Source organism: Tachypleus tridentatus, chromosome 7 (genome assembly GCF_004210375.1).
Source record: "Tachypleus tridentatus isolate NWPU-2018 chromosome 7, ASM421037v1, whole genome shotgun sequence".
Classification (NCBI taxonomy): Eukaryota; Metazoa; Arthropoda; class Merostomata; order Xiphosura; family Limulidae; genus Tachypleus; species Tachypleus tridentatus.
The window spans coordinates 65,896,243-65,919,171 of NC_134831.1; the positions used below are offsets into that span (position 1 = coordinate 65,896,243).

The 22,929-nt window shown below is 31.2% G+C and overlaps 2 protein-coding genes across 4 annotated transcripts in view; one reads left to right on the plus strand and one right to left on the minus strand.

Annotated features, from left to right (window-relative positions):
- Window positions 1–266: 266 nt before the first annotated feature.
- LOC143255855 (uncharacterized) lies at window positions 267–16,475 on the plus strand. 3 transcript variants are annotated; one of them, XM_076512182.1, is made up of 5 exons: window positions 267–627; window positions 3,556–3,771; window positions 10,365–10,540; window positions 14,929–15,135; window positions 16,103–16,475. In XM_076512182.1, the coding sequence occupies exons 1-5, from the start codon at window positions 267–269 to the stop codon at window positions 16,133–16,135; spliced, it is 993 nt and encodes a 330-aa protein (XP_076368297.1). In that variant the 3' UTR covers window positions 16,136–16,475. The 3 variants fall into 3 exon arrangements, with proteins under 3 accessions (XP_076368297.1, XP_076368299.1, XP_076368298.1); XM_076512184.1 differs by having other exon boundaries at window positions 3,592–3,771; XM_076512183.1 differs by having other exon boundaries at window positions 14,929–15,194; window positions 16,103–16,240.
- A 5,742-nt stretch (window positions 16,476–22,217) lies between these two features.
- Window positions 22,218–22,929, minus strand: part of LOC143255854 (transmembrane 9 superfamily member 3-like) — a 60,023-nt gene continuing 59,311 nt past the window's right edge. Inside the window, exon 14 of the mRNA XM_076512181.1 lies at window positions 22,218–22,762. Within this exon, the coding sequence (XP_076368296.1) occupies window positions 22,695–22,762 (68 nt within the window). The 3' untranslated portion in view covers window positions 22,218–22,694. The remainder of the gene's footprint in view (window positions 22,763–22,929) is intronic.

Genomic DNA, 22,929 nt, shown 5'->3' on the forward strand with positions numbered 1-22,929 from the left:
ATTTAGTCAGCACACACCCTTATCTTCAGTAGGATCTATGGCTTCTGAAGGTACATCTGAGTGCAACACTACTAGCAGCACTGGCTCCCATGTTATTCAGAGCAACTTAAACCCTAATGCTCCCGACTTCTCTAGTCGTGCATCTTTGCTTGTAGCGCAGCACACCTCCCATGGTCCAACTGTCCCTTCACGTTTGTCTGCATCCTACCATGAATGTCCTCCAACTTCTCAAAATCATGCTAATATAATTCAACTTTTAGCAACCAATGGGGGGAAACCTCAGTCATCAGTTACCATTTCACCATGGATTTATTACTCAGAATGTCAACCGCTACACCTTTCCTGGCTCTCATGGACACCAGAACCCAACAGAATATAATCCTCATCCTCCTCCTGGTCCAGTTGGATCAATACCACCAAGTATGGCTGCCCCAGGGTTGAATGCGGAATCTTTAAGACTTGTTACAACAATGGGAGGGTTTCCAGCTCCTCCACATCCAGGTCAGACAATTCATCATCATATGGGTGTTTTACCACATCAGTTTGCTAATATGGCTCAACTTGTGGGACATAGACAGAACCACAGATCTGCTAGCACTACACCTTCAGTTGGAACTTCTTCTAAGGGTTAGTATTTACTTTTCTACAGTTATTCTAACTTTCCTGTGAAATTGTACTAGTAAGGCATAAATTCTTGGGGGAATGTGACTTGTAGCTTATCACACTGATTACAAAATGTTTGTACAACCAACACTAGGTACATTGTCATACCTATGTTTCTATAGAGGGAAGTTAAGCTTCAATTGACAACACAGTCTTGCATATTAAACATATTTTCAAGTAAGTCCTAGTTTTTAGATGAAAGCTTTAGGATGAAACTTCTGTTTTGGTTTTGTGTGATGAAGAAATTGAGATATTTCTTGTTAAAAAACAATTTCTAAAGAATTAATAATGGCCAGTAAAAAATTTAAGTGTTGTGTTATGTCTCTAGTGAAAATAATAAATATTCAAATTTATAACATCATAATTTTATCTTTTCTTGCTATTTGCCACAGGAAAGACATTATTTAAAGATAAATAGTGAACCATTATCATGCATTTTTGGTTTTTAATTCTAACTAAATGGTAAATGTAAATGTTTTACCACATGCCATCATGTAGTGCCTGAATGATGAACGTTATAATAACATATCATTTTCATTCCATGTGATATTAACAATTTTTTTATTTTAATAGTTGGGTGCTACAAAATCTTAAACACTTAGAAAAAAAAACCCTTATCATAACTGGTTATTGCCTTCTGAGTATCAAGTGCATAATGAACACAACATTTAAGTAAAAATAATAATTAAAAATATTTTAGAATTACTAACACTTTATAATATTTTTTTCAGTGTACTTCACAAATAAAAATGAAAAATATGTTCCAATTTCCATTTTTATGCAGCTTTCAAGGAATCTTGCCTTTTAACAACTTAATTATCTGCCTATCCTGAAATATAATTATGCATCTCTTATTTCTTTTTGTAATTTTCTCTATTAATGGTATTATTACAACAGATCTTTACTGCTGTCCTTTTATGATGTGGTCTGAAGAATTACTAATGAATCTCAGCTGTGTAAAGAACTGTGGCCAACATTTAGATATGTTTAAATACAGCAGTGTATAGTAAATAAAGAGACTTGAGCAGTAATTTCTAGTTTCCCAAGAAAATGGCTAGCTGAAGTTTGCATATGGGATAACCAGAAAATTTAATGGGAAGTTCAGAAGAACTTGGAACAAACTATAGATTTAGGAATTTTTTCCAATTTGTTATTTTGTTCCTTAAAACATTCTAATGTTAATCTGTATTTGTTTCTGAGCTTCAGAAATTTTCTTCTATAACAAGAAATTAAATAAAATTGATTGAACTTATGGATTTCTATAATTGATAGCAAAATATTCTGATAACTGAAATGTTTCAGTACTGTTGAGTTTGTTAAACAATACACTTACATAGAATACCTCATTGCTTATTGAACTCAAAGTATATTTATTGGATATAAATTTATCTTGACCAAGGTGTGTGAAATAAATATTTGTGATCAGCAGGAAAAAAAACAAACTTAAATGCTAAGATAAAGGAGGACGTTGTTCTGTGCTACAACAAAATTTTGGAAATTTCACAATCTTCAATATGATAGAATTATTAAATTGATTATAAGAATACTTTTTAAGCCAAATTCTGAATAGTATTTATCTATACATTATTTCAGTTATCTTAGTCATGTACTTGAATATTTGTAAATATTTTAATATGTAAAAACCCTCAGTTTAGCTTCATCCTATTTTAGTTATAATTTGTAGTATTATTGCTATTTATTTATTTACTGGTTGTGTTCTAATGTATAGTGATTAGACTGGTAGTTGTTAGATGATTCTATTATACATGATCAAATAGGTAATATGTTTAATATCACTGTCTAGTAAATAATTTTCATCGGACGTAATTATGGGTGGGCTAGATAGCTCTCTGGGCACTGATTCCAAATCTGTTTTCAGTTTTCCTTTAACATGTCACATTTTTGTGATGAGACTGATCAAATTTGAAAGGTTATCACTTTAATTTCTTTAGGTAATCCAAAGAATATTTTCCTGCCACCTTTCCACATTAAGCTTGATTTAAAGGATGAGTCAAATTCAAGAAGGTTTCAGTACCTTGATAAGAAATTTCCAAACATCAGGGAATCTTTGTGGAGCCCTAAATCATGGAGATTCTACAGGATGAAGGCTTTGAAGAAAGCCTCAGTGTCTTTGAATTCAAAACATACAGGCTTTTAGATAGGTTTGTGGAAACTTGGTAATCTTGGGTAATCACAAGTCTACTGCGTAATGAAGATGAATTTCAGAAACTGCCCGATACATATCAATAATTGAGTGTTGCATGTCCTTGAAATTACATTTTTTTGATATTCTCATCTAGATTTCTTTTCCCAAAACCTTAGCATGGTGAGTGATGAACAGGGGAAGAGCACTTCCATTAACACATTAGGGAATGTAAATCACTACCAGGGTTTCTGTGATGAAAATATGGTGGCAGACTACTGCTGGACAGATGTTGTACTTCAACAATCTGGACAAAGTTTACAAAAAAAATTGTATTTACAATGTTTTAAGTTGTACATAACCAAGTGTATGGTATGTGTAGGAAATTATACCGAAAAATGAAGACAATTGTAATATCAACTAGCCTTATGCATGATTATTACCTAAATTGTGCTGAAATTAACACCAGTCATATTTCAATAACTAGATGTGCTAGAAGAAAACCAGAAACAGATTTGGAATTAGTGTGCAAAACTGGTGCAGAAAAGTCCTTTTATATCTTTGATCAAAGGAAAAAGTTCGATTTGGTTGACCAGTGTAATCATTTATTACAGATTTAGAGTATTCAAATTAAAATCATCATGCTTGGTTTTTCATTACCATTTTTAAAAAATATGATTACAACTCCCATTTACACTATTGATCAGTCTGGTAATTCTTTTCAGTAAGTTAACCTAACTTTTTTTTAGATGGTGGGTCACCTGTTGCTGTGTCTTCTCCATCAGGTTCGTCTCAGGGCAGTAACCTTGGGTCTCCAACTGGTGTGGGAACTGATCATCATGGAATCGTGGAAGACAGAAAACTGCCAAGACCAATTGGAACGGAGCGAGCTCAGAAGAAAAATCCAGGTTATGGTTTGTCAGAAGTTCAGGGTATCTGGTCCTTTGGAACAAGTAAAATAAATGGTATGTAGTATTACTCTGAAATTACTATCTCTGTAAGGAAAAAAAACATTTTACTTGTGCATTGTTGTAATAACATGCTGTGGAGAAAACAAAAGAGGTGAGTTTCACTTCTTGAATGTCAACTTCTAGAATAAAATATAGGGAATTTAACATTTTATATTTGGGTTATGAAAATGTTCCAAAGATTATAAACATTTTTTTGGAATTGTGGTGTTTACATTGGTACTACTTTCTGAATATGTTCAATTTCTTGTTCTTTTTGTAAGTCTACCGATTTACAGTGCTAAACTCAGGGGTTTGATTCCCCTTGGTGAGCTCAGCAGATGGTCCGATGTGGCTTTGCTATAAGAAAAATACACACACTCTTTGTAGTTTTCACCATGCCATGTTGTGGTTAATTTTTCAATGTGTACAAAGTGAAAGCTATATTCATTGTTGTACAAGAACTTGGAATTAAATCTTGGTCAGTTTTGAATAGTTTACTTGTAGCTAAAGTATATATTTATTTAGTTATTTTTAGCCCAGTCTTCTTGAATTTTTACATGGATAAAAAATCACATCATATTTTGAAAAGGCTATGTGACTTATCACCTCGAATAACCATCAAAATCAAATTGTAATTCAAATTTGAGATTTAAAATTTTGTAGACTTATTGTATTTTGGCAAAAGTTCTTTTAAAAGAATCAGAAGTATTAGCCCTAATGCTTGATATTTTCCCCCTTTTAGTAAATGTTATTGAGATGTTGGGAATTGCTAATTTTTCCACCTATACAGATTCACGATAGTTGCACATCTGTAAATCTTACTCATTATTATCAACTTATTTTTAGCTAAAATAGTTTGAAAATGATTATTTGTAGCTAGTGATTTAAAAGAACTTGTATATAAAGTTCCACTTCTCACCATGTTTTATTTTACAGTTCATGCAGGTAAAAAGCTGTAATTCTGTTGACTCGCAATCAATTTATTATAGAGATTTCTTCCTTCCTTTTTTAGTTAAACTAGATTACAAAGTAGTAAAATTTCTTGCTTTGTTTTTAGACATTTCAAGGCTAGACAGTGGCTTTTGTTTCATAAGTTAGTAATGGTTTTCTGTTATTTGAATGATGCAGAAATGTTAGATTAATTTAAAGAGTTTTCCATCATGCTTATTTTTTATTCTTACTTGAAAATTATGCAGTGGGGTTTCTGTTTATAGAAACTTGTAACTTGAAACTGTAATGAATACACTATCTTCATATTTTAGCCCTCAAGCAAAGGTAGAGGTTCTGAAAGTGTTGACTTTTTTTAACACATGCACATAAATTAATAGAAAGAAGATTACTTTTATAATGTAAAAAATAGAGTAATATATATTGTTTGTTTATAGTAGTTTTAATGCTTCAGAGGATTTTCTGTTCCACCATTTCTTTCAACACAATGGCTGAACATGATGTTATAGGCTTTCAGGTTAATGGTTGAGAGGGTTATTCATAATAGCATATTAAATAGCTTTGTTATGGAGTTTTTTATATTTTATATAAAGTTACTAACATAATAAAAATTTGTTTTAAAAAATCAGTTATTCTGCCATGTGTTTGAAGAGGATATGCTGCAAATAGTAGTTAAAGGTTTAAGATGGAATTTTTAATATTTATAGAAGTATTATACTAGACTCATTGAGATTTATGTGTTGTCATCATTTTTGTTTGTCATTTTACCAAATCATCTTGTACCTCATTTGTATTTCAGGTTTCAAATATTATTATTTTCTGATTATAAACTGTTCCTCATAATTTTGGTGGTTCTTGTAGCTCTGTTTATTTCATTAAAAATATGCTTCATAATCACTTGTTCTTGTAATTAGTTCTGTGACATCTTTTATTAGTGAATGCTTTTGTTTGATGTGTCTATAACTGAATTTTGTGTACCATACCTTGTCTTATGTTTTATTGAGAGTAGACATTAACTCATGGTTTTCTCTGAATACTTATGTACATTGTTGAAAGTTGGATGGTAGCTTAGAGATTTACATGGATTCTGACTTGTGCATTATTGAATGGTAGGCAGTAACCTGTGTAAGATGACCAGATGTATCAACGTATTTTTAGCTAAAATAGTTTGAAAATGATTATTTGTAGCTAGTGATTTAAAAGAACTTGTATATAAAGTTCCACTTCTCACCATGTTTTATTTTACAGTTCATGCAGGTAAAAAGCTGTAATTCTGTTGACTCGCAATCAATTTATTATAGAGATTTCTTCCTTCCTTTTTTAGTTAAACTAGATTACAAAGTAGTAAAATTTCTTGCTTTGTTTTTAGACATTTCAAGGCTAGACAGTGGCTTTTGTTTCATAAGTTAGTAATGGTTTTCTGTTATTTGAATGATGCAGAAATGTTAGATTAATTTAAAGAGTTTTCCATCATGCTTATTTTTTATTCTTACTTGAAAATTATGCAGTGGGGTTTCTGTTTATAGAAACTTGTAACTTGAAACTGTAATGAATACACTATCTTCATATTTTAGCCCTCAAGCAAAGGTAGAGGTTCTGAAAGTGTTGACTTTTTTTAACACATGCACATAAATTAATAGAAAGAAGATTACTTTTATACGTAAAAATAGAGTAATATATATTGTTTGTTTATAGTAGTTTTAATGCTTCAGAGGATTTTCTGTTCCACCATTTCTTTCAACACAATGGCTGAACATGATGTTATAGGCTTTCAGGTTAATGGTTGAGAGGGTTATTCATAATAGCATATTAAATAGCTTTGTTATGGAGTTTTTTATATTTTATATAAAGTTACTAACATAATAAAAATTTGTTTTAAAAAATCAGTTATTCTGCCATGTGTTTGAAGAGGATATGCTGCAAATAGTAGTTAAAGGTTTAAGATGGAATTTTTAATATTTATAGAAGTATTATACTAGACTCATTGAGATTTATGTGTTGTCATCATTTTTTGTTTGTCATTTTACCAAATCATCTTGTACCTCATTTGTATTTCAGGTTTCAAATATTATTATTTTCTGATTATAAACTGTTCCTCATAATTTTGGTGGTTCTTGTAGCTCTGTTTATTTCATTAAAAATATGCTTCATAATCACTTGTTCTTGTAATTAGTTCTGTGACATCTTTTATTAGTGAATGCTTTTGTTTGATGTGTCTATAACTGAATTTTGTGTACCATACCTTGTCTTATGTTTTATTGAGAGTAGACATTAACTCATGGTTTTCTCTGAATACTTATGTACATTGTTGAAAGTTGGATGGTAGCTTAGAGATTTACATGGATTCTGACTTGTGCATTATTGAATGGTAGGCAGTAACCTGTGTAAGATGACCAGAGGTCCCTGTATTGCTGGGACAGTGTTCTGAGCAAAGTTCTTGGGGTACAAGAAAAATAAAACCTTGGTTTTATGTTAAAAACATCAAATTGTCAGTCATGCTGAATCATGAGTGTAATAGGCATACTTGTCTTGCTCATTTTTGTTACATTTATTGTAACCACTGCCAAAAATCCCTCAGAAGTTCTATCTGTGTGGGTCTGAATGTGGAGACAGTAAACTTTTTTTTTTATAGGTTAAGTTCAGTGACTCCCCTCTCAACTGTTTTCATACTACAGTTATTAATAAAGTAAGCATATCTTCTTGAAATTTTGCAGATTATCGGAAACTTTTGTATGCAAAATATCAGATTTTTTTATCAAGTTTTAAGATTTTTTTAGTATTATTTTTCTTGTGCATTTTTTCTTTTCAAATGTTGACCATCAAACATGAAAAGCAATTTTGATTTTAAGATGAAAAATACTTTTATGCAGTAGAAAATTCACAAATTATGTCTGCGCTGTCCTTATAACCATCAGGAAATTATGAAACTTTTTTAGACAGAACTTTGTATTTTGTTTGTCATTTTCACTGTTGTTATTTTGTGCATATTGGGTCCATTTAAATGACCTCATAACTACCATAAGAAATTAGGAAGTATAAATTATCCATTTTTATTCTAGAATGACTACATGCTATAACATGAAACTACAAATGTTTAGTCTAAATAGCTTAACTGTTGGTTGATCAGTATGTGTCCACCCTGTCTTTGCCACTAGACACACCCTTAGAGGCCATAGCCATCCGTGTTTCCTTGGGTCTTACCATCACTGTTTGTTCTCTCTGCCTGTTGTCTGGAGAGACCTATGATCAATCAGATCTTGATGCTCTCATTGAACAGTTGCCATCTCCCTTTTTATTCCTGGGGGACTTTAATGGACATCATTCCTTCTGAGGAAGTGCTGGTATTGATGGGAGGGGTTGCTCCATAAACCGTATGCTCTCTGATCACAACCTTTCTCTTTTCAATAGCATCTCTTATACTTATTTTCAAAACCAACTGGTCCATTTCTCTTTAACATCTACTTCTATCCAGTTTTTATGGTTAACAGGCCATGTTGGTATTCACAGGAATGAGCTCGCTGACACCACAGCTAAATCTATCTGCTCTGGCACTGTCACTGCTGTGCCTGTTCCCTACATGAACTGCGGTCCTGTATTCAAGGCCTGGCTCCCTGCCAGTTGGCAGTTAACTTGGAGTATGTAGTGTGAAAACAAGCTTTTCCAAATAAAACCCTCTATTGGACTTTGGCCTTTTTGCTTCCATAAGGATCGGAAAGAGGAAGTTGTTGTAACTAGACTACTCATTGGTCACAGTTTTTTAACTCATCATTTTCTTTTATCTGAGACTGATGCACCAATATGTTGTCTGTGTAACACTCAGGTCACAATAAGCCACATTTTACTGTCTTGCTGTCATATGACTCTCAACAATGGTATCATTTTAAATATGTTCTGTCCCAAGGTTTATCTGTAACTTTAGATAGTGTTATTGGTGATGGTTACACTGTCCATCTTGGAAATGTTTCTAGTTTTTTAAAGGCTGTTATTCTTTTTAATGCTATTTTAAGTTTTTTTTTAATACATACATATAAGACCTTTTTTAATGTGATTTTTTTTAACAGTCCATCTCATTCAATTTGAAATTAGAAAATGGCCGTAATGTGAAATAACTCGAAACCAGAACTGGAAAGGCCAACTTCAGGTGACTGACGCTACTGCTTGAACTACCCGTTAGTCATCCTGGCGAGTGATAATTAAAATTTTGCCACAAGTTTTTTAAAACTTTTATTACTTAATTTTCTGAAAATGGCCATAATGTAAAAATAACTTAGAACCAGGACTGGAAAGGCCAATTTCAGGTGATTGATGGTGGTTTTTGTACTTACCTGTTAGTCTTACTGATGAGTTATGATAATTACAATTATGCTACAGAAAGTCCTTTACAACTAGTTTTACTGTAGTTTTTCTCTTACTGCTTTGGACTAGATATAAAAGTTGGTTTTAATACTATTTGTTTTTTTAATTCAAAAATTAAAATTTATTTTGTTTTGCCTTAATTTCCTTTTATGAATTTTAATAATTTTACTTTAATTTTAATTTATTGGATGTTTGGTGCAGATAGCCTGGTTGCTTTGCACTATAAAACACCAAACCAACCAACCAAATTTCAGTTATTTCTCTTAAAAAGTAGAATAGTAAATAGAAAAGTATAGAAAACAATTATCTCTTGTAGATACGGACTTAATACTCTTTTACTGCTTGACATAAGTTGCTGAACCTTAAATTTTGCATGTGAAGGATGTAAAACAAAATTATTTTAAGGTTTATATATACATTTTGAAATAAAAAGTATCATAAATTGCTAAATCACTAGTAGAATTCCCTTATCTATTAAGCTTAGTAACTTAACTGTACTTGGTTCTTAAAAAAAGATTTTTCAAGCTCACTAGTATCTTATATTACTGCAAGCTTAGTAACGTTGGTAGAGTTAAGACTGTGCTTGTCATCGAAGTACATCTTACACAGTCATGTACTGAATGTCATGACTATTTGATGAAAAAAATAAATAAGACTTGTGTTGCATTCACTATTCACAAAAGTATGTCATAGAAAGTTTTGAAGTAATGCTGAAGCCTTCAAGTTGTATGTTTGAAAATGTTATTGACTCTTAAGTAAATTCAGGTATGAACTATCTTATTCTAAGATGATTTGGATAAAGTGAATAACTGAACATTTCTTGGATTTATGATTTGACTATTTTTGCACATTTGTGTTTATCACCAAACAAAGTAATTGAAATTATTACATAAACAGTGCCTATATTAACATATTTGGAAATATTGTGGAACATTTCAGTAAATTTGAAGCAAGTTGAATAAAAGTTAAATTATTTAAAATTTTATAATAACCATTTTCAGATTAGCAGCAAAGGCTAGACTGTCTCAGTTTTATGGTTTGGATATCTTTTCACTCTAATCCTGTGGTTTTGTTGCACCAACATGACTTGTTGAATGAAGGGTGTTAACTTTTATTGCATTATCATAAATTTTTGTATTCTTCATTGGTGGATGTTGACCCATGATTTTCTCTGCATTGCCATGAGTTATGTATTGTTGAATGTTTACTCTGTTTCCTTTCTTGTACTCAGTTGTTTTGTCTGTTTCACTATAATATACAAACAATTATTATAGTGTTTTGATATATTTTCTTTTTCTTGTCAGATGTAGGTTCAGCAGGGGACTGGATACATCACGTGCCTTCAGGTATGGCAACAATGCCAACACTCTCCCAAGAAGAACACCTTCCACACGTGTTACACAACTATGTTGGTGGCAGATACGGTGAAAATCTCTCAGCTGCTTCAGAGCAGAACACTTCTCTTGAGCAGACGTATCAGGTAAGAGCTGAACCCTTATGTTGTAGCTTTGTTGTTTTTTTAACATTGCTTTCAAAGACACTTAGCCCTTAATTTAATAAAACTTTTGTATGCATATATTTTTTTTAAAATGAATAAAAATTTAACTTTTCTTGATTTACGATGTAGTGAAAACCATATTTAGTAAGTACTCTAAAGTAGCATACATTAGGTTATATAGTATATGGCATACATGATATTTGGCCATTTTTTAAAAAATTGTCTGGTTAAAAATGCTGCTTGGTTTTGCAAAATTTGGCAGGTGAGAAATTAATAACCTGATATTCGCATAGAAGTAAATATTAAATTTATTGATTGAATAAACCTTATTTTCTTCCTTCTTAACCAGTTTCTGGCTATCTGCTCTTTAGCTCGAAAATATAAGATTTGGCATTTGATAGCTTTAAGGACCTTGTTTGGTTTCTTTTGGTATTGTGCATAATATACTTTTACATAAAAGCTTCAAACTTGATTTACTGAAGGTGAATTATTTTATTGTTTTTAATATTTAGCAGTATAGCATAAATGTATATTAAGATGAGAAGTTTTCCAAAAAGAACACTTATTTGTTAATAAACACAGACAATTTTTTTTTAAGAAAAAGGAACTGTTACTACAAGTATGTTTTTGCTGACAATGGCAACTTATCTTCTGGCTGTTTTAAATATAATACTTAATTTAACACATCTTGTAGTGTTTCCACGTAGACTTAAAATGTTAAATTTTTTTTTTAAGTCCTTGAGTATTCTTAACCCTATTGCTGTGGGTATCCTTTATTGAGCATGACACAAGGTTATACTAATTAGTATACCATAAAATCTTAGCTAATAATCCATATTTTGATAGCATATAAGTTTTAAGTTCTTAATTTTGTAATTTCTGAATTTACCCTGTTTTACGTGTGTGACACACTTTCTATAGGTGTCTTCTCTGTTATGTCCACCATCTATCTGGTAATTATGAAATTAAATATTAATTACTCACTGTAAAATCTGCAATTTTATTTGGTTACAAAGCTATCAAATAGAAAATCAGACCCTTCCTGCCATGCCTACCTGTCACATCCTTTCTTTTAGGATATGTTAATATTTCTCTTATATTTAATTATATATTACCTATAACCAATAGAAAGTCAAGTTTTTCATCTATAAATTGACATATTGTATAGTATTATGTTCTGAACAGAAATGTCAGTTACACTTGTAGCACAAGCTTCATTTCCATGGGAAAGACGACTAGTTTGGATGAATTTGTAACAGTTCTTGTCACATAGTCAAAACGCCAGAAAAACTATGATTTTTTGAGGAAATTGTGTGCTTTTTGCCCATTATTATTCTATGTTCTTTGGTGCATTATTTGTTTAAAAGAAAATTATTTAATATACTACTACCATTAGTATAAAATAAGTAGGGTTAAATGTTAGTGATAGTCAACAGCAAAAGACAAAGAATGCTTGAGTTAGTACTTTATTTCTTGTTTTTCACATTTAGTGTTAATTAGTATTGTTATAAAAGTAACTAAAATGTAAAAAATAGGGATTTCTTTAGGTTTTTAAGGTTAGACTAGATAAAAAAAATTATGCAGTAAAAACATTTCAAGAGGCATGCAAAGAAGCAGGTTGGATTAGCTCATGGGTAATGTAATTTGATAGTGTAACATGAACTGCATGTTCCACAAGTGATTTACAACTTATAATGGCATGAGTAATAGTTAGACATGGTTCAAAGGTCAGTAAACAATAAAATGTATTTATAAATTGATGTATACTGTTATGAGTTTAAAGCTACTTTAAATGATTGTCGTTTCATGCTACATTTGAAGTCATTTTAGGAAGAAAAAAGGGTAAAATGTAGATTTACTTAAATTTTGTTGTTGTTGGTTACAAAAGTCTGTAAAATTTACCAACTGCATATTGAGTTACAGTAAAGAGAATACGATAAAATATAAATATCTACTGGTAAAACATTTGAAATATGTTTAGGAGTATTAGGAGATTTTTGAGGTGAAGAAAAGTACTTTAAATCTCAACGTGAAAATCACTTTGCACATGGTCAAAACAGATACTCAGTATGTTTAAGGACAAATATTTTTTAGTTTATTAAAATACTTCACTAAATATTTTTTGTATATGAAAGATTTATAATGTTTAGTGAAAGTGTACACACGTATATGTATTAATAGTTTGTAGTATCAGACCAAAGACTTTGAACTAGTAAAAAGAGGTCATGTGGTCAGTCAGTTTGACCAAGCCTGTGTCAAGAGAGTTAATTATGTTGCTGAAGGTCTTAAATTTTTAATCAGTCACAGGCCAAAATGAAATGTTAAAACTCTTAGTGAATGTACATGTACAAGAGTAACAAAACTTGCTTGTAGATAAAAAGCAGTGTTGATGTTCAATACAGTGGTATCTTTTATAAAATTATTAAAAGTTGAATGACTAACTTATAAAGGAAGTTTGAATGATTCTTTATTATTAATATATTTGTTATTTTGATGTGAAAATAGATCTTAAATTGTATCAGTTAACAGCTGCTGTAACCATGTCTTGGGGATAGTTTTCTTTTTTTATGACAGTTATATTCAGATTGTGCCTTTTTATACTGTTTTATATATGTTGGGTCTTCTGTCAGTATGGATATGACAAAGTCCTTCATGGACAAGAGGATTAACATCAGTATCTCACTCCAAGTAGATGACTGAAAAACATTCTCCATTGCATTTATGTTTGTTGTGGATATTCTAGTTTTTCTATTACAGATGTTGGTAGAGGTATCTCCTTTTATTGTAACATAATTGGGTTTGGTTAAAATCCAACACTAGTTAACTTGCCCACTACAAATATACTATATAAATTGATGAAGCCATCCAGTGGAAGTTGGTTTAGACCATGTAGTTCTTGGTTTACCTGATATGACATGCTGGTAAAGTTTTTTATGATCCAGTGGTGGCATGCCAAAGAGAAAATTCTTACACAAATAGAAAAAAAAAGGTTTTGTAAATTATTTTTGAAATTAAAATCTTGTTTAATTTTAATAATGTGTTGATCTGTAGGATAAGGATAAAAAATATTAATTTGTGAAGTGAAGAAGGAAAGAAAAAATCTGAATCATAGCAGTTTTATTGGGTTGGTTGAGGGTGGTAAACCATACTTTTTATTTTTAAGGATGGCATCTGGTGTGTTAGTGATAAGTGAATGCTATGAAAAATGGCAGTATATGGCACACCATGCATGAAAAGGGGTTACTTAGTGGATCAGAAACTTGTATACCTTAAAAATACTTCTCACACACTACTTTGTTTAGTAAATATGTCATACAGTGTTCCACATCCATCAGATGAGTGAATAGGTGTATAAAATAATATTTCCTTGAATTGATGTATTTTATCTTATGTTTTTTCTTCAACAGATTAATTAGCAAGCTTGTATTCTTTTTACCTTAAAGTCTAGCATCTTAGGAGACATTGTGTATAGAGCTATCTTTACAGACAACAGTCACATTTTTACAGATAAGATTGCAGTAAACACACTTACAGTCAAATTACCAGTTGTATTGAAACTGAACACTATATAATCAGATATGCACAAATTTAGTTGTAACCTAATTATTGTTATACTTCACACATATCCAACAAGTTTTAGATGAAATAAGTTGAAACGTGTATAAGGACATGCTTAACCTTATATTTACATTTTGGTAGCAGTTGACACCCTGAACAATCTGTCACATAGATGTATTACAGATTTTACTTTTTTTGGTTTTTCTCCCAAATATTTTTGACAGACAATATCTTCGTTTTACTCATGAATAATGCACTTCAGAAAATAATTTTTATTATTGTGAATGATTCTTAAGCTTAAAAAAAATTCATCTTAGAGGTTTTGGATCCAATTTTCTTGTTTACTTACATTCCACATTCATGTGTTTTCAAACGTGCATTAATGTTTAGTTGATCAGTCAACATATTTTTTGTTTGCATCTCAAGACAGTTGGTGTGAATACTAAAACTTTTATTAAAATAAAGTAGAGAGCAACTTTTTGACTTTCTTGTGTCATCTTCAGGTCTGAAGGTGACCTGAGTAGGTCAAAATGTTCTATACTTTATTAAAAGTCTTAATACCCATACCAAATGTCTTGAGATACATTTTTCCTTCAAGCAAGTTTTTCATCATCACAAATATGTTTTGTTTGTGATTTTCAGTCTTCATGGTAGATTGAGTTTCATTATTAATTTTACATAAAAAATTATTCACATATTTCTGACTACACCTTGTAGATCTGATGACATTACTTCAGTTTGGATAAAACTATATTTAAGAAAAACATTCTTGTAGCAAGCATCTCATTTTTCCTTTATTTTTTTTAATATAGCCCATGAATGCAGTGGCACCACCAGGAGGCTACCCACCATTTCTAAATGGTATGCCAGCACCCCATGTCTTGACCACTCACCTTTACTCTTCTCACGCTAATGGAGGCCTCGCAACGGGAATGGAAGTTGGAGGAGAAATGTGGCGTGCCCCTTCCAAAATGGTGTTACCTAACATGGGAGACAACCTTTCCTGTGACCATAAAATGGTCAGTATCAGGAAGAACATTCTCAGCTAACATATATATAGATTGGTTTGGGAAAAAAGGTATTAAAACTGTGTAATACAGAAATAAATAAAGGCATTCTTTGTGTCGCATTTATTCACTGTCTCAAACAGCTTAACTTTGGAATTAGTTGTTAACTTCTTTACAATGCCAGAATAATGTAAAGAGTAAATTATTCCTTGAGACAGTGCTCTTTCAATAACTTTTAAGTTCAAGTTTGATTAAATGATGTGTACCATGTTAGCAAAAAAGAATTTGAAACGTGAAAGTGCAGATGGCCCTCATGTAGTTTTGCACAAAATTCAAAATAACAAATGTGTTTAGATTTTATATTATGGAAATTAAAAAAACAGATTAACATGTAAATCAGAAATTTAGGGAGTCTTTTGTTTTTCTGTTCTCATTATGAAAGAATTATAAGTTTATATTATATGTATATAGATTTGTTAGTTTTTTGTTGAGTGATTATCCCAGTGAAACTAAAACATTTACAATGAAAACTTTAGTGATAATTTCTCCTGAGTGATACTTTCTTTTTCTACGTACTTAGTTAAAGGATCATAATATAGTTCTCAGTTAACAGACATTATACTAATAATATGTATAGTATTTTATGCATGAGTAACTAAAAATTTAACCAAGTAAGATGACAGACCCAAACAGTTTGAGAGTTAAAGATGAATTAAAGGAAATGCAGAAATAAACATTGAGAAATGAGAAACAAGGTTTAACATTCTTTAACTTTGAAATTTCCATTAAATGGGATAAATGATGTAAAGTATTGAAAACAAAATATATATTTTTAGCATTTTTAAAATCTTGTATGTATGCATGCATGTATGATTGGACAGGTAACAGCCCATCTTAAAAATAAGCAGCTTCTGCAGTCTTTCTAATACTGTATATTTGTGTTGTATGTATTATACATACATAATTTTTTTCTTTACAGACATGGCATAACTGGAGTCAGCACCAAGCGTGACTGATACTCTTTTCCTCGGTTAGCACCTTTGTTATCCTGGGTCCTCCTCTATTCCTGTAGATTTTTTTTTTCCTCTGTACACAGTTGAAGAACTTGAAGACGTTAATCATTGTTTAGCCTGATGAAGACGGATTCTTTAGGGTCATGTGGGAGTTAACTTGCTGCTGCTGTGAAACTTCTTTGCAACTGTTATAAAATTATCTTTAAAAATATAAGAGTTGAATGGCTTTAGGTTTGGTTAAATATATTCTATTGCTTGAAATGTTGGTAAATGCACCTTCAAGATTGTAATTTCAGGTTGGATTGTACTTGATGTACCAGTAAAAGTTTCCCACCAGCATAATTGTTGCTGCTGTCAGTGTGTGTTTTAGTTTTGAGCTCTAATATAATCTTTCATGTATACATGTAAAACTATTTATATATATATATATATATATATATATATATATATATATATCTGTAGTACACTTAGAACAGTTGTGACTTGATCGATTATGACCAGGATATCAATTGACAGTGCTCTTTATGAGGTTTCAAACCACCAAAGTATCAATAAATTCTTCCTTTTTGTAGCAAACACGTGTATGCAGGTGTTGTTTTGAGAATCATTTAGTAAACTTCATCAAATACAAATTACAAATTTAAAACAAGTTCAGAATTGAAATTTTCAGTTTATTTAAAGTGTGACTTCTTTAATGTGGATAGCTTTAATTAGAGACCTTTTCTGTTCTTTTTCACCAATATTAAACTAGCATTTTTACTAAAAAGCTTTTGAAAGAAAATCACACACACTTCAAAGTATAAAAATATATGTTATAAATGTTATCAATCTAGTTTACGATTCTAAACTTTAAAGTATAGGAGTGTCCATTACTTACCTTCCCAAATTAATATCTTGTAAATTAGTTAGTTTGAAGCATAGATCAGTACTTTTTGTTTCATTTCATACTCAAACATTTTTTTTAATACACTTGTGTGCCTTTGCAGTTGTTTATTCCACATGGCTCCTACCATTAAGTTCCTGAGTGTTGGCAAGACCAGAGAGAAAGGCTTTGTCATCAAATGCTCAGAAACTCTCAGTATTGGGCCTATGATTTATTTGGTTAAAAAATATATAGCATTATAACTTCTTTTTTGAAATTATTTTAAAAAAAAGTTAAAATTGTAATTTCCAAAAATTTATATACAATTTTATAATTTGTCTTTCTGGCAAATGTTCACCTATGTAACTTTTGTAATATTATTTGCTTATCAAGTAGAAACTTCTTTTAATTATTTGTTACACACTCCAGTAATGCTTTTTTTGCATTACAAGAATACAATGCTATATACGGAAAGTAACGTTTCATTTATTGGTTTGCTTAGAAACCTCATTTTATTTGGTCATTAAGAAAAATGTTAGTCATTGATTTCACCTGAATCTGATATTTTGAAAATATGATATGGCCAATACTTTTGCAAACTAACATCACTTTTTATTTCAGTTTTTATTATATTTTATTATTGGTGAACATACAATTTTCTTTTCATCATATCCAGTTAATGCAATTTGTAAAGTGGATTAATGTTTCTTTTATAAGCCTGATAACAAAGGGAATCGGGGCCAGGTGGTTAAGACACTCGACTCGTAATCTGAGGGTGGTGGGTTTGAATCCCTGTCACACCAAATATGCTCGCCCTTTCATCCGTGGGTATGTTATAATGTGACAGTTGATCCCCCTGTGCATTGGTAAAAAAGTAGCCCAAGAGTTGGCAGTGGGTGGTGATGACTAGCTGTCTTCCCTCTAGTCTTACACTGCTAAATTAGGGGCAGCTTGTGCAGATAGCCCTCCTGAAGCTTTGTGTGAAATTCAAAACAAACCAAATAAAAGAAATTTATATTTGGTACGTTATTTTCAGAAAAAATAAATAGTATTGTAACTCAAACGAATAATTTAAAAGGTTTTATTAACCATACATGCATCAACCTGCTCATCATAACCTTTTAACAGAGTTAGGTTCAAAACTTAAATTTTATCATAAATGTATGTCATTAAACTTAAAATGAAATTCAGGTTTTAGTGTGATACAAGTTTTAACTTCTTAATTTCAAAAGGAAATAATTTCTGAGTCTTTTATGTGTTTTTTCCTTTGCTACAAGTGGTGAATTACGGATTTTATTTTTTATTCCTGTATGATCTCTGTGTGTTTGGCATAAATTATGCATATATACTATACATACAGCTAAGCCATAGTATAGACTTGTAGCCTTTAAGCTTTGCTTGACTAGTTTATAAAGTCAAATCCATATGCCATGCCAACCCTATCTTATTCTGTCTTTTAAAAGGCTAGTTGAATTATAGTAGTTTAAAACGTTTTTTAGTGTAATAGTAGTTTTAATTCTAAATTGCATATTTGGGGTAAAAAGGTATATCATAGATCATCAGGAATGTGACAAAAGCATAGGTTAATGACACTTATTTCATTCTTGCTATAGCAAAAAGATGAGTCCCCATGTTAGTACTAAATTGTTTATTTACACATTTTTATGGCAGTAAGTTAAAAAAAAAAGCAATCAGAATGTAAAACAAAGAAACTCCATAGCTTAGATTAACTTGTACAAAATACAAAAATACTCATGACAGTGGACATTGCAAGGTGCAATTGTGGAAATGCAATCTGCTAACTCAGTTCTTTGCTCTGATAGATGACTTTTGACATTATCTGAGGTGTAGAGCAGTTTCTGTTCAGAGACAAGATTTTATTTTTAAATTCCATTGTTTAACTTCTTGTTTTCCATTGCTACATACTATCTTACTGCCCTCTACCTTGTTTAAAATTAATGTTCAGCATGTTTGCAAATATTGGTCAATGCATTTCATATCAATATGAACCAAGTACTCGGTTCAGTTAGAACTCCAAGTGTTAAATTTAGCTAAATTAAATAACCTCAAAACTATTTTTGGAAAGAGTAGAAAGGTGTGTATGAAATAAAGTGGACATGTAAAGCCCTTTTCAATTTTCTATATTTTATATTATTAAAAGTATCTGGTTTCACTTGGGTTATTAGGATGATGTGTTCTATTCTAGATGACTGTCGGTGTGTTGTATTCTTAACCCATCTTAGCGTAAAGTATACACTTTTGTTGCTAAGCAACATGACAAATGCCTTTGTTGGAATACATTGTTACCAAAATGCACCAGCTTGTCTATATAATAGAAGTTGTTATACCAATAATCACTTCTTTTCTGTGTTTTTTTTTTGCAATCTTGCCTCATTAAAAGAAATGCATGCAGGAACACAAGTAATAACACCTAGTTGCACACTCTCAGGACCCATTTATTATGGGTGCAAAATGTCAGGTTTCTAGGTTCTTTCCTCTTTTAGAATTACAGTGGTCAGACACACGAGTACACACACATACGTGAATGTATGCCTTGGTTTCTATTTGCAATAAAAGAAACCACTTCTTTTCTATGTGGGTTTTTGCTAACTTGCCTCATTATAAAGATTCCTTCGTGCATATGGATAAGTTAAGTAACAATACTGAGTTGCACACATTCTGGGTCCACTCAGTACTATTGCAAAATTCCAAGTTTCTAAGTTTTTTCTTCAAGCAATGGTGATCACATTTCTGTGTGGTTTTTGGCATGCTTACCTCATAAAAAGATATGCTTGTATGCATGCACATGAGTAAGTGATAATACCCAGTTGTATACTTTTAGGGTGCAAAATTTCTGGGTTCTTTCATCTTGAAGTTATGATGGTCACACATACCCTTTTATTAATATAGATTACAGTATTTATCTTTAAGAATAGAAGCAACCCTAATTGTCAAGTCTGATATGAAAGTAAGACTGTATGAAATAAAATCATGTAAAAAAGATTAAATAATTGTGTGTCTAAATAAAATCTGTAGCATTGCTGTTTTTCAAAACTTTTTTGCAAATGAACAAAATGGGGAACTTTATCTTTTATCAATGGATAAATGATTGAAACCTTAAAATCTAACACAAAAAAGAAACAACATTTAAGGCAATATAAAAGGTAACAAGCAGTTGATAAGTTACACAGATACACCCTTGTTCAAATTAGTTGAAACAAATGGTCATTTTACAATATTTGCAGCATGGCGACTGGTGTAGGCTCGCTGAAACCACTGATTTCCTTTAATAGTCATTAGCTGTGTTTTGCAGTAAGGTCGATCTATTTTTAGGATACATGATGAAATTTTGAGGAATATTACGTCATTCGAAATTGCATTAGAAGGGCAAGGAGACCAGTCAAAAAACAACTTCTTACCAACTCCATGAAGAAAAAACAGTATCAATGGGGACTGAAATACAAGAACTGGATGCAAGAACAATGGAGGAAGGTGTTATTGTGACGAGACTCATTTCTTTGTACAGTGTCAAAGAAGTCTGCATGTTCGCAGATCTCCAGCTGAGAAACTTTGAGAATCTCATATCAATCAGTTCATAAAACATCCATCCCTTGATGATGTTTTGGGGCTTTTTCAGCTACTATGGCATCGGAGGCTTACATATCATTTCTTTGTACAGTGTCAAAGAAGTCTGCATGGTTGCAGGTCTCCAGGTGAGAAACTTCAAGAATCTTACATCAATCAGTTCGTAAAACATCCCTTGAAGATGTTTTGGGGCTTTTTCAGCTACTATGGCATTGGAGGCTTACATATTGTAGAAGGTTTGATGTGAGGACCAAAGTACATTGAAGTTTTGCAGAGAAGAGTCGTTCCAGAATTGAAAAAGAGATTTCCAGATGGATCTGGCTCTGTGCTATACATCGAAACTTGTGAAGAATTTTATGACTACAATGCGAATAAAGGTGTTGAACTGGCCTGGAAACTCTCCAGACTTAAATTGTATTGAAAATCTTTGGGCGATTTGTAAAGACATCGGGGAAAAGACTGTACTACAAAAGATAAGCTAATTGAGGTGTGGTACCATGATCCAAAAATTAGTAAAGATTGCAATAAACCAGTGGACTCAATGCTAAAGCAGATTAATGATCTTCTGAAAAATAAAGGCAGTCATATCATGTATCAATTTGTGAGTAATTTTTGTATTCCCAGAAATAAAATGCAAAAAATTGAAAACGTAATTTTCCATCTTGTTTTAATTAATTTGCACAAGGGTGTACAGAACATCTTACAGGATTAAAAAAAAATAATTATAGCATTCTGTATTTATGGTAGAAGAATGTTTAAAATTCTGAGATAACTGAAAAAAAAAAAGCCACTAAATGCTTGAACCAAACATACAGATGACTCTTTAGCATCTGTAAAACGTCTATGGGTCAAATTAATTCTTTAGTCGTACCATGGATAAGGGTTTTGTTTTTTTTACTATTATTTTTGGGAATAACTAAGAGAAATTTAAAAACAATGTGATCTTATAGTAAAATTCTGCATTTGAAATTGGTGTAAAACTGGAAGAACAGACAAAAGTGAATGGTAACTAATATATAGGAAAGTACGAAAACAGTACAGACACAGTAGGATATCTGGATGAAGTCTTTATGTGTGTGATGGATATAGTAAGATATGTCTTTAGGTAAGTTTATTAGAAAGGTATGCATATCTACAAGAAAAAGTTTCCTTATAGGCCCTAGATCTAATGCAAGGTGCAATAGTGCATGCTGTAATACTTGTATTCATGATGCATTATGCTTTAAATTCACTGTAAATTTCTAGACCTATCAGATGCATCTAATTTTTTAAAATTAACCCTGATGTTAGTGACTTGGGCCAAATTAGTATATATAACATCATGCCAATCAAGATACTGAGTGACATTAATCTTTACAAGGAAGACCTAAGCTTAATGACTCATATGGTAGGATGTGTATAGGAAGAGTTTCTTCTGTTGATGAATAAATTTTCAATGTCTTGTAGAAGTCCTCATAGACATTCCCATTGTACTTTATATAGAAGAATGTCCTGGTGGATACTTTGCTACTGTGATTGATGTAGTATGTATTTTTATAATTAAGCACAAAGCTACACAATAAGCTATCTATGCTATACCCACCACAGTATCAAAACTTGAAGTTGTGACAGAGAACTAACTAGAATAACTGCAATTTCAATAGTGACTGGACCTTTATTTGAAATAATAATAAAAAATGTAATGATGAAATATAATTTTAGGACTATATGAAAATTTATAAATAATATTTTTATTACTGCTAATATTTAAAGAAGTGATTGCCCTCATTAATGTATTTTAAGTTATAGATCATTATAAAATTCAACCCAAAATAAAACCACACATTCAAATATCTCTCAGTATGTTGATTAAACACACTAATGTATATGTAAAGAGAGAGAAAGAAAAGAATTAATCATGATATTTCTGAGCCTTCATCAGCTTAATTAAAATACATCCCAAAATCTTTTTATACATGGTGGCCAAATCAAAGAAAACACCTTTGTGATTCAACATTATAATGAACTTGTGCTGTCATCAGTATTGCCATTTACTCCCAGATTTGTGTACTTGAGTGCTATAGATTATTAAAACCTGTTTCTCCAGTAGCACATAAAATATGCAGTATCATTCAGTCAATCTTAACATTTGAATAAATTTTTCTGACAAAGAAGGATGATCCAACAAATCCAAGAGTCCCTGAAATTAAAAATCTTGATATGTATTACTTGGAACAGGTTATACAATTTATGATCAAACAAACCTATCCACAACCATTCCAATTCACATAAAATGTTTTAAAACTTACTCTACAATATATATCAAGAACTATGCGCAACATCTTTCTTCTTAAGTTATTTCATTGC

Coding starts and splice junctions, on each gene's coding strand:
- LOC143255855 (XM_076512182.1), top strand. CDS start 267: ATGGGGGGAAACCTCAGTCATCAGTTACCATTTCACCATGGATTTATT. Junction 3,772..10,364: donor TGGAACAAGTAAAATAAATG/GTATGTAGTATT, acceptor TTTTCTTGTCAG/ATGTAGGTTCAGCAGGGGAC. Junction 15,136..16,102: donor TTTCCTGTGACCATAAAATG/GTCAGTATCAGG, acceptor TTTTCTTTACAG/ACATGGCATAACTGGAGTCA.